This window comes from Galeopterus variegatus, unplaced genomic scaffold, assembly GCF_000696425.1.
Source record: "Galeopterus variegatus unplaced genomic scaffold, G_variegatus-3.0.2 Scaffold11381, whole genome shotgun sequence".
NCBI classification, from domain to species: Eukaryota; Metazoa; Chordata; class Mammalia; order Dermoptera; family Cynocephalidae; genus Galeopterus; species Galeopterus variegatus.
In genome coordinates this window covers 39,691-52,488 of record NW_007737492.1, presented here as the reverse complement: position 1 = coordinate 52,488, position 12,798 = coordinate 39,691, and the positions used below count along the sequence as shown (strand labels likewise).

At 57.6% G+C, this 12,798-nt stretch overlaps 1 gene segment (V, D, J or C); it reads left to right on the top strand.

The window, feature by feature from the left end:
- The first annotated feature begins 3,029 nt into the window (after positions 1–3,029).
- Positions 3,030–12,798, top strand: part of LOC103610597 — a 44,081-nt gene continuing 34,312 nt past the window's right edge. Inside the window, 2 exon segments of the C gene segment in view lie at positions 3,030–3,417; positions 10,350–10,441. Coding sequence covers positions 3,030–3,417; positions 10,350–10,441 — 480 coding nt within the window.

Sequence of the window (12,798 nt, the reverse complement as noted above, 5' to 3'; positions counted from 1 at the left end):
TAACAGAGCTAAAAGACAGCCAACAGAGTGGGAGAAAATATTTGCAAAATACATATCTGACAAAGGACTAATATACACTTTTAAAATTTCTTGGTCTTGGGGGTTTTTTTCCTCCTAAGGTAAAATATAGCCATATAATGTAGTTATCTTAGCCTAGCTGTCTCTATGTTGTGTCAAAAAAAAATATCTTTTGTACTCTGTGTCCTGACCCAGTTCTCACCCAACCTCCCTCCCGCTCCCCCCCACACTCCACTTTGTAGCCCTCTGGTAATGGCTATGCCCCCAGTGTGAGTCTGGCCCTCACATCATAGGCAGGAGGGGTGACAGATAACTTCGTATCTCATGAATGTTCTTAATAAAGAAAAAAGTATATTGGCCTTTCCAGTGCTGAGTTTGGATGTGCATCGAGAGGGCCCTGGATTTACTCGATGTTAAGGAAGGACCAGGAAGCAGCTCTCCAAGGACCCCAGCTGCACCCTCAGGTCTGTCCCAGGCAGGGCACAGTGAGGCAGCACCACCTGCTGGGCAGGGGAAAGGCCATTGAAGTCACTGCAGCTTCTCTGCGGTGGCACAAGGAACTGCCCCTTCTTTGGGTTGACAAGATTGTCCCCTGTATGCCAAACTAGGGTTGGGATATCTGTGGCTTCACCTGGACTCTCAGCTCCCTAATAAACTCCACAATTGGAAGAAAACAACAGCACAGGTTCCCTGAGGCTCCACTCCAGTCATTGGTAACTGGCTCTCTGCCACCACGCCCCATCCTCACCTGCTCCCCAAAGTCGAGTCCCATCTGTTTCCACTGTGGCAAGGCTACTGAGGGGGCAGAGCATGATGCAGAGCAGCTTCTACCTGGTCACAGCAGTGGCTGCCCCACGGATGCTTGAACACACCAGTGTGGACCAAATACAAATTTCCCTTGTAGTGACCTGGTGCGTCTCAACTCCAGGTTCGAAAGAGTCAGTTGTTGCTCTTGCTCTTGCCTGGGATACATGAGATCTCTGTACGTCATCTTTACCTGGTGGCTACACCCCATGAGAATGAAAGATGTCAGAACCAGGACCCAGAAGTGCCCCAGGGTCCTGAGACGGGGTGGTGTGGGGCCAGGAGCCTCAGCCACACACCCACAAAATCCACAACCAGCCCAACAATGACCACTGACCTGCTGCTAGAAGTGCCCTGGGCTTCAAGTCAGGACTGTGGGGGGCTGAGGGCCTCAGCCGTGTCCCCCCTGACATCTGCAACCAGCCTAGAAATGACCACTGAGCCACTACAAGAAACACCATGGCATCCTGAGCCAGGGTTGTGGGGGCCGATGGCTTCAGCCACACCCCAAAGACATCTGCGTCCAGCCCAGCAATGACCAAGCTGCCACTAAAAGCCCCTCGTTTCCCCTACCAGAATGAGGGGGGTGACCCAGACCTCAACATGCCCCCCCTTCCTGCTACTCCCACCCTATCTCAATCCCTCTTTTCTTCTCCTCCTAGCCCCCAACTGCTCGGCAACATCTTAGAGTGTAAACAGTTAATAATCTAAATAAATAAGAACCAAGACCCTGGGCTGCGGTGTCTGGTGTTGACACGGTGTGGTTCCCTCTGGCTCCAGACGTCCTATCCCACCAGCAGCTGCAGAAGTCAGGGCTGGACTAAGGATGGTCTCGCAGACACTATACCTCACCTGACATATATCTGGAGTCCCCATCACCAGCACAACTTCTGGGCTTGACACTGGGAGCCACAAGAAGGGGTTGGAGTGAACGGGGACCTCAGTTTCACTGGTATCACACAATTCAGCCCATTCTCCCAAGGCCGACTCACCATCTCCAGAGACACACTTGTCCCTGCAGCTGAGCTCTGTGACCAGTGAGGACATGGCCGTGTGTTACTGTGCAGGACACAGTGAGGGGAAGTCAGCGTGAGCCCAGAAAGACCTCCCTGTAGGGGGTTACGGGACCACCAGAGGGTGCTCAGGACCCACAAGGGGTGCACAGGACTACCAGGGGGCACTCAGGGCACACTATGGGATGCTCAGCACACTGGAGTGTACGGGTCCCACCAGGGAAGCTCAGCACCTGCATGTGTCACTCAGCACCACCTTGGGGCACTCAGGACCCCCAGGGGACACTCAGGGCAACAGGGCACAGGCACACCCCAGAAACATGTAGGAGGCAGATGTGTCCTCAGTGAGTCTGGCCAGTGGTTCTGGTTTTCCTGAGTAAATGGCCTTTCACAAGGACTCTCCGACCCTGTCACCTCCATGTGCTTTCCTTTAACCCCACCCCATAGAGGGAGCCACTCACTGTCCTTGCCTAGCCAGTGTGAATACGGAGGAGTCTTTCACTCTTTCTTTGGCCTCTACTCCTGGAAACTGCAGTGTCAAGGAGGCAATTGACAAAACAGTTGGGCAGCAACAAGGGAAATGTTACTGCAACACCCGCAACCCAGTGACCTCAGGCTGCGACAGCACAGGCCAGGCTGCTCCTACCTGCTCTGCGGACGCAGCACATGGTGTTTTCACACCTGTAAGAAGAAGCCTGCTGGATGGAACTGCTCTGCATGTTAAGCTCATGTCAGAGCAAACTGTCTGGTTAACATGTTCTAATGTGAAATGTCCAAATATCACTTCAAGCTATTGTGGGGAGGAAAGGACGGGCCCTCTTCCTAAAACAAACGGAAACTGGGAGAAAATGAAACAGCAGTTTTCAGACCTTTGAAAACAAGCATCGCAGGATTGTGTCTCCTGAGGAAAGAAGAAACAAACCAGACGAATCCTCTATTACCTGGAGACAGTTACCAGGACACAGGAAGACAGAGGACACAAGCTTGGCGAGCTGAGGAGCAGAGCACAGAGGCCCAGGAGACCCAGAAGCTACAGAGTGTGGCAGGAATGCCTGAGAGGAGGCCACGGCACAGCGGACGGGGAGGGGGATGGCTGGGTTTGGGAGGGTCCCCTCACCTCCTTGGCTGAGAACAGACCCCTGCACCCACGAAAAGAAACTACTCAGTATCAGGGAAAGAATCACCAGTATCTGTATGGCTGACAGTATCTCCTGGGACAACAGTATCTCCAGGAACAACAGTATCTCCAGGGATGACAGTATCTCCGGGGACAACAGTATCTCCAGGGATGGCAGTATCTCCAGGCACAACAGCATCTCCAGGGATGACAGTATCTCCAGGGATGACAGTATCTCCTGGGATGACAGTATCTCCAGGGACGACAGTATCTCCAGGGATGACAGTATCTCCTGGGACGACAGTATCTCCTGGGACGACAGTATCTCCTGGGACGACAGTATCTCCAGGGACAACAGTATCTCCAGGGATGACAGTACCTCCAGGGACAACAGCATCTCCAGGGATGACAGTATCTCCAGGGACAACAGCATCTCCAGGGATGACAGTATCTCTAGGGACAATGGTATCTCCAGGGATGACAGTATCTCCAGGGACCCCAGGACATGCAAACACCGTGTAGATCCTGGTGTGGGTCCTTCCAAGGCAGAGGAGGGGGCACTTCTGCCCACACCCTCCCACCAGGACTGGGGAGGGGTGGCTGCATGTCTTTCTGTCCCACAGATGCTGTGATTGGAGAAGAGAAACAAGGGACATTGTCCCATGACTTGGTACCCATCCCCAGGACAGGTCGCCTTGAGGCCAGACTTTGGAAAACATCGTGGGTTTGCACACAAGCCACCCTTGGCAAATTCAGGAGCAGATCCCAGATCAGGGGGCGATGGGAGGAGACAAATGGGTATATGCATGGATGGGTGGGTGGATGGATGGATGGATGAACGCATGTGTGGTGATTGGGGGCATAGGAGGAAGGATGAGTGGATGGATGGGTGGGCATGTAGATGGGTGAGTGGATGTATCTGTGGGTGGATGGAAGGGCACATAGGTAGACGGACACAGGCACAGATGTGTTGTTAGATGGTTGGGTGGATTGGCAAATTCAGGAGCAGATCTCAGATCAGGGGGCGATGGGAGGAGACAAATGCTTGTTGGTCACTACAGTGACAGGGACATATGGAAGACAGCCACATGGAGAAGACAGAAACAGCATGAGGCCCAAATCTTATCCTGGACCAGGGCAGACATAGCCAGAAATCCCCCCACCCACCAACCTCCAGGGACACCAGAGTGGAGGATGCAGAAGTGGCTCCTGCCGGAGAAGGAGGTGCGAGTTCTTCACAGCCAACCCCTCTGCTACACCAAGGACATGGCCCAGGGTCTGCGCAGGAACACATGAGGAGGACCCCTGCAGAGGTGGGGGTCAGTCACCTCATGTCACCCTGAGAATCCACCTGGACCTGCCCTGAGACCCCTCCCAGGGGCCTGTGTGCAGAGACTAAGGACAAGAGCATCCTGCTGATCACAGGACACCAGGACAGCACCTAGGACCTTACACAGCCCCTGTCCCAAGGACACAGGAGGACAGGGTGCAGCCATCTCCTGTCACGGCTCTACACGCTGGCTTTTCTCTGGGGCCCCACCCTAAGAAGCCCATTACCTGGGGACTGGCCCTGAGCACTCCCCACCCTCTCTTCTTTCCCCACACTCCCTCCAGGGAAGCCCCAGGAAGCCACCCAGGGAGGGATGGGCAGGAGGATGGCAGCTGGACGATTAGGTCACAGGCTCTGTCACGGTGACACTAGCAGAAACAGATGACTATGAAAGTGAAGATGGCATGACTACACCACTGTTAGCCCACAGTGGCAGACTGTGGAGCAAATACCAGCAGACAGGGAGAGGGGTGGGGACCAGGGTTGCAGAAAGTCCTGCCCAGAGAGCCTGGGGCAGCCTGACCCAGGAGACTTTGGCAGGAGGGAGCCGGGGCATGACCCCTGCAGGCTGATGGGGATTTTGTGCAGGCCTCAGACACTGTGGTTATTCCTATAGCAGGGGCTCACAGTGACACACACCATGTATAAACTTGACCTATGGCCACCCAAAGCCCAGGCAGACTCAGACACTAGAGGCCCCCACCTAGCAGCCCAGCCCCACTTCAGGAGGCCCCAAGGAACAGGACACCTGGAGGATTCTGCACAGCCCCACGTCACGGTGTGGATGTTTGCAGCTACCACTGTGAGAAAGGCTGAGTCTAAAACTGTCCCTGTGGCCACCACAGAGGTCCAGCCTGAGGGTAGAACCCCCCACACCTCCCCAGCCTGGTGCCCACTGGTAACCTTCAACACTGAGGACACCTCTCAGTATCCTCATTCCTGGGTGAGAACAGGGATGGGGATGCTCGGCCGGTCTGGAGACGGGCTGGGCTCTGTCCCGGTCCTCCTGCCTCGGCCCTGGCAAACCTGGTCCCAGCCAACACTTCAGGGAGCGTCCCTCAGGGAGACAGAAGCAGCCCCACCACCATCACCCCTGGCAGGGGACACGGTCTTGACGCCCCACGATATCAGGAGCCAACTCCAGGGATACAGACACCCCACAGCCCCTGGGGCCCCACACTGGAAATTAGTCCCATGGGTCCACCAGGTTCACAGACCCCACGTGGGCTCTGTCCCCAGCTCAGGGCTGGGAGCTCATAGGAGCAGACACTGAGCTGTGGGCAGCACTAGGGACTGGAGCTCCACCCAGTCACAGATGCCCTAAGAAGCCCAAGACGCCGCGTGTCACTCACCCAGCACCCTTCCTAGGGGAAGGCACCTCCTGTTCAGGTCCCTATAGCCAGGGCTGGTCTAGGGTGGGGGCAGTGGGATGGGACCCAGGGCCTCCCTGAACGTGGTCCTGAGATCCTGGGGCCCCAGCACCCTGCTGACCTGGAGGCCTGGGCCTCAGCCAGACCACAGGTCCAGGGGCACCGCCCATCTCCGGAGCCCCACAGCTCACAGGAAGCAGATAAGCTGCAGCCAGCTCAGGGTCTCAGAGGACAGGATGCCTGGCTGGTTCTCTCTCCTCCCCACCTCCACCGCCACCTCCAGGACAACCCTGGGACCCTGTGCCTTAGGCTCCATGCTGGCCTCTTACCTCCCCGCAGCACCACAGGCCAGCCCTAGATGGGTCATCTCCCTCCGTTCTGCCTCCACATCCTCCCTGTGTCCACCTCTGACCCCACCTCACTCCCACAGCTGACACTCTCAGCACCCAGGACCCCTGACCCTCCTCTGCACCCACCCCCATGACCTCAGGTCCCACCTCTCTCCCTGTGTCCTCATGAAGAGGGTGTCATGGCTCTCACCTGGGGCCAGAAATGACAGTATGTCCAGGGACTCCAGGACATTCAAGCACTGTGTGGCTCCAGGCCTGGGTCCACCGAGGTAGAGGAAGGAGTAGTCATGCTCACAACCCCCACCAGGACTGGGGAGGGGGCCGCATGTCTGTCTGGCCCACAGATGCCATGACGGGAAAAGAGAAACAAAGGATGTTGTCCCAGGACTTTGTTTCCTGTACCCAGGACTGGTCACCTCGAGGCCAGGCTGTGGGAAATGCAGATTTGCACACAAGCCACCCTCAGCAAATTCAGGAGCAGATCTCAGATTTGGGGGCGATGGGGGGAGGCAGACATTCGCTGGCCACCCCAGGAACAGGGACACAAAGAGACAGCCACACAGAAGAGACAGAAACAGTGCGAGACCCAGAGCCTCTCCTGGACCACGACAGACATAGACAGGAAACATCCCACCCACCCACCAACCCCGAGGGGCCCCAGGGGAGGTGGGAACAGGAGGGGCCTCCTGCCAGATAACGAGGTGCAAGTCCTTCACAACCAGCCCATCTCTTACACCAAGGACATGGCCCAGGGTCTGCCCAGGAGCACATGAGGACCCCCTGCAGAGGTTTGGGTCAGTCACCCCAACTCACCCTGAGTTTCAGATCAAAACCCACTAGAAGGGCAGAAAGTCCAGCTCACAGTCAACCATGAGCCAGCAAGGGTGGGCCCAGGCACATGCCAGGGACGGAGGATTTTGCTGAGGCATGAGTCACCGTGAGGGTATTGTAGTGGTGGTACCTGCTACTACCACAGTGACACAGCCCTGTCCAAAAGCCCCACCCCACACCCATGAGCTCTTGGGGCAGAGCAGCTTCAGGCAGTGGATGGGAAGTGGTCCTGGCCGTGTCCACCACCTGCAGAACCCATCCAGTCATAGCCTGAGACCCCTCCCAGGGGACGTTGTGCTGAACTGAAGGACAAAGCTGATCACAGCAGACCAGGAGAGCACCTGGGACCTTCCACGGGCCCTGGAACAAGCTGTGTGAGGCTGGGATGGGGCGGGAGCAGGGCTGACTAAAGCCTGTTGCTGCTGCACTTGTGTTGGGAAGAGAATTCCAGGAGGACCCACCCTAAACTGGCACCTGAGATCCTCAGGGAGTGGGCCCGGGGGTGCCATGAATCTCTCCTCTCCTCATGTTCCACCTGCACCCCCCTGAACTCTCACTGGGACTTTATCACCTGGACTACACACAGCTGAATGGAGAATCAGGCAGACGGATCTGGAGGACAGATCTGCAGGAATTATCCAGAATGTGGAGCAGAGAAGCAAGCAGACAGAAAGCATCTGAGGCGGGGGCCGGGCAAGGCCTCAGGCGGGCTGGCAGGCGAGGCTGTGGCAGGAGCTGTGCACACCCTCCCTGCACCTTGCTGAGCAGAGCTGAGCTTCTGCAGCAGGGTGGGCCCAGGGTCTCCCCGCAGACCCTCATGTGCAAACACGCACAAACAGCGCGCGAGCACGTACCCCAAACAGAAAACAAACCACGCAGCCCTCCGCAGGAGAACAGGTCAGCGAATTCCAGCACGTTCCTGCAGTGGCCGCACAGACAGTACTGAGAATGAACAAGTTGGGTTGCAGGAGCCATTAGGTCTCCCCCGTTTCTGTGCAGAGCGATAGATGTAAAACAGCAAGTCCAAGCAAAAAAGACTTTTTATGTGACTTCCTCTCAGTAAACCTCAAACAGGGAAAAGTAAACTACCTTGTTGAGGGCACATTTTCCAGCTGGAAACCTACACAGAAAATCCAGACAACGGTTGTCACACAAGTCACGGGAGTGGTTTCTCCACTGGGAGAACGAGAAGGTGAGCAGAGGGACACACAAGGACGGAAAGTCTGAGATCAACAGCAGGAACCGTATTGCCTGGAAACAGCAGGAAAACTTCTAAAGACAGTGCGAGGATGAACACACGGAGCCATGTGCAGAAACGAGCTCCCCAGGCCTGTGCAGCACAGCACGACCATTAACCCAGGGCTGGATGAGTAAATGAGGGCACAGGGAATTCTGTAATGACGCGGGTCTGTATGTCGTACTTGAAATGCCTATGATGCGTCCTAGAAGAAGAGAAAAATGTCTCTGTACTGTAAAACTTCCTCCCCGGGCATCCCCAGGACAGGTGTTGGGGGTGGGGCAGCCGGACACCATCTACAGCTCCTGGGGGTCCCGTGTGGAGCTGGCGCAGGACCCTGACTCCATGGCCAGCCTCGCACCGGGAGAGGGTGGTTTCCAAGGACATGGAACAAGCCTGAGCTTGTGGGCCTCGCAGTGATCAATAACCACCACTGTGTCAACACCCACAGGACACTGAGGGTCCAAAACGGGTCAGACCCGGCCACATCCCAGGCGTGGAGTCCACTAGGGCCAGAGGGATGTCCATGCATGGGAAGGCAGAGCCCCTGCACTGTCACAGCCAACACCCCCTACCCAGGGGCTGCGAGCCCAGGTGTTAGGAGCACAGGGGAGCTGGGGCAGGGAGGAGAGTCAGGGACTAGAAACAGGCAGTGTCAGCACAGAATAGAAGCCAAACTGGTCTCACACAAGTGCACCTTGATCTCACCTGCACGTGGGCCTCACCTGCACCTGAGCCACACCTGCACCTGGGCCTCACCTGCACCTGGGCCTCACCTGTACCTGGGCCTCACCTGCACCTGGGACTCACCTCCACCTGAGCCTCACCTGCACCTGGGCCTCACCTGCACTGGAGCCTCACCTGTACCTGGGCCTCACCTGCACCTGGGCCTCAACTGCACCTGAACCTCAACTGCACCTGGGCCTCACCTGCACCTGAACCTCACCTGCACCTGGGCATTCATTATCTGCATCTGCTGTAGGTTCTGCTGGAACCACATTAGGACTGAGACTACAGGGTCACCAGCAGGGGTGGGACATTCCCTCTGGGAACAAGATTCTCTGACATCTCCAGTCTCCTGGTGGCTGATTGCAGGTGGACCTCAGCAATGACTGCACTCGAAGGCCAAGGTCCCAGGGAGAGCTCAGTGAGAGCCCAGGTCGTCCATAGGCAGCACACAAGGCCGTGTTCCTAGAGGACAGCTGTGCTCTCCTTCTGGGTTCCCTCACAGGGTGAGGAGCATGGTTTAGACCCTTTATTGAAGTCACAGCCACAGGAATGACTCCTGACCTCTCCCCCTCTAAGCTTCCTGAGTAGAGGCACCTGCTGTCCCCAGTAGAACACAAAGCCCCAGTTTGATCCCTGTATGGTATGGGAGCAACTATGATCTGAAGGGACATTGCAGTGGAGCAAACCGCAGTGGGAACAGACCCCTGTCTGGCTGGAGCCCAGGTCAGGGCTGGGAATAGTCACTGTCTTCCTGCAGGAGGGGCTGCCCCAGCTCCCAGCAGGAGACTGAGACTGCTGGGCCCCCAAAGCCACCCCTCAGGGCGTTACCTTCCTCCCCAGGTTGGCTCTGGACATCCAGGTTACCCCAGGCTCAGCCTATGGCCCCTGGTCCCCAACGATGGGATTAGGGCTGGAGGTGTCGTGGTGGTATTACTGTACTGTTGGACCTGCTAAAGCCACAGCATCACAGGGTCCATCAGAAACCCTGTCCCCAGGACACCCAAGCTACAGTCCTCCCTTCCAGCACCACTGAGCACCATGCTGGGATTCTGAATCAGGCCACAGCACCATGGGTACAGTGACTCCCACAGCACTCAGCTGTGACCCAAACCCATGGGACACAGGCACAGAGAACTCCCCACCCCGTGGCTTCCCCCAGACACTCCAGGATACCCACCAAGGGGATCCTGCCCACTGAGCCAGAGTGGATGATGAGACTCATGAACCACAGTCACCCCCAATGTCAGCCAAACCCAGCTCCAAGGGACTGCACCCCTGCCGACCGTCCCAACACCAGTCCCAACAGGAGGACCAGGCAGGACATGGTGACACCAGCAATCAGGAAGCCCCTCCCTCCAGGCTGGTGGATGTGCAGGGGCCACCACTGAGAGGCTCAGAGACCCGACTCCTTGAGGATGCTGTGAGCCCCGGGTGTGGGCAGGAGAACATGGGGGGAGGCTGTCCTGTACCCTGGCTCTGTCCCTGCCAAGGTCATTGCCCTGCCTGGCCAGCCACAGGCTACCCCAGCCACCCACACGCCCACCCTACAGCCTACATCACCCTGCACCTGACGCCTGACCCCGAGAAGATGCAGGAGTCACCTGGGCTATGTGGCCCCCCTGGGGCATACAAGGAAACTGAGGTGGGGACTCCTGTGCTCGGGAGCATCTGATTGGATTTGGCCTTAGAAATATTTCTCTCAAGGGGGAGAGTCGGGTGCAGGCTCCACAGAGTTTGCTGGAGGCCGCCCCTGTGTGGGCACCGGCCCTTCCTGGGGCCAGTCCTAAGAGAGAAGATGCTCAGGAGCATCCAGAGCCCACGGTGGTCCTGTGAGTCCTGCCGTTCCTCACTGTCACCAGGGGGAGCGGCCCCAGGACCCAGCTCCAACACTCAGAGACAAAGACTCTCCCAGAAATCCTCACCCCCTGTTCATGGGACAACCTCTCCCAAGGACTGTCCACTGCTGGATCCCAGAAGAGAAACCAAGTCTGTGTCAGGACAGCCCCCAGTAGACAAGGACTACGTGCTGCCTGCACAGCTACAACTGCAGGGTGTAGCAGCCACGGCCACCAGGACACGTCCTTCTCCCAGGCCCTCCTACAGCTCAGCATCTCATGGTTTGTCCCTCCCAGGAAAGCAGAGGACATGGGACCCTAGAGGAGCCAGGGGGCAGCCCAGGCCCCGGGCACAGGCCATATTGTCGGGGCCTCTGTCACTGTGCCTACTGGAGCAGTAGCTCCACAATGACTGGCCCTGTGTTCAAAACTCGCTGTCCACACCAGAGCCTGGCTGGGTCCCCACACGCCGTCCCCCAGCCACACTGGCAGTAGGCTGACCTCATGGATGGCTGAATTTCCCAGCTCCAGGGCCACAGCAGATCCCAAGGACAATGCAGCCTGGGGGTGCCCATGTGCTGGCCAGGAAAGGATGTGAGCTCCCGGGATGGTGGGTCCCGACTCCCCGTGTCCACCCCCTGCTGCCCCACAGCCCAGCCCTCCCATGCCTGACCCTCATCCAGAGGAGCTGCTCTGCCCTGCTCTGCCCTGGGGAGGCCCCCACCATGGTCCCCGCACTATGTCAAGGCCAGGGGAGGACAGGACAGAGCCCTCTCCTCACAGCCCCCCACACTGGCTCCTGCAGGGACCTCAGAGGGAGAACAGGGAATTCGGTCCCTGCGTGGCCCTCAGCAGCCCAGTGCTTTACTCTGGGAACCCCACCCTGAGAACCCCCTTTCCCATGGCCCAGCCTTGACCCTCTCCCCATGCTCCGCTCTGTCCTCATCGTCCCCTGCAGAGAAACCACCGAATACCATCCAGGGAGGGGTGGGCTGGAGGCTGGGCAGCTGGATGATTTGGTCCCAGGATCTATCACGGTGACACTAACAGAAGAGGTTACTAAATAAGACTATGAACTGCTGAGCTACTGCACTGTTGGCCCCACAGTGGCAGGCTACTCAACAGAGACCAGCAAACAGGAAAAAGGGTGGGGCCAGAGCTGTCTAAAGTCCTGTCCAGGGAGCCTGTGGGTACAACCCCAGCCCAACCCAGAGGACATTGCCTGGACCTTGCATGCCAATGGGGATTTTGTGCAGGCCTCAGACATGGTGGTGATTATGATAGTGGATACGGATACACACAGTGATACAAGCCACACCCAAAACTTGCCCCACATCTGCCCAGGCAGCCTCGGATGCCAGAGAGCCCTGCCCAGCAGCCCAGCGCTCCTGGAAGAGGATCCGAGCCACTGGACACCTGGAAGATTTGTGCAGCCCCGCGTCACAGCGGCACGGTGGGAGCCACCCCTATGAGAAAGTCTGCATCTAAAACTGACCCGTGAACTCCAGGGAGGACCAAACAGGAGGCCTCCAGCCCAGGGCCCGCTGGTCACCTCAACACCAGGATGCCTGCAGTGCTCCCACCATCTGCTCTCTCCTCCTCCTCCCTGCAGGGAAGCCCAGGAAGCCACCCAGGAACGGACGGGCGGGAGGATGGCAGCTGGACGATTTGGTCACAGGCTCTGTCACGGTGACCCTGGGATGAGACCTAGCTCCAGTGGGGTGATATTCACTACACCACTGTCACCAGCGAACACATGGGGGATGGGACACTCAGGGCCACACGGGCCTCTGCTGTCCTCTGTCCTCGTGATCTGAACCCCCAGGCCTTGAACCAGCCCACCTCCCCCTCCTACCTCTGACTGTCCACATCTGTCTCCCGAGCTCTGTCTACCCTGGAACCAGCAGGGCAGGAGTAGACATAGATGCGGGGGCAGGGGAGTGGCAGAGCAATGACAGGGAGGGAAGGAAATGGGGGAAGCTCAGCTCAGGAACCCCGTCTCTGCCCCATGGGCCCTGGTAGGAATCCTCATGCTGGGACCTGCAGACGCCCCTCCCCCAGGGCTCTGGAAGGGACAGGCAGGAGACAGATTCTGCACGGGGCCCTTTCACTGTGGAATACCCCACGGTGGCTCCAGCCAGACCCAATATCCCTGGAAGATCCC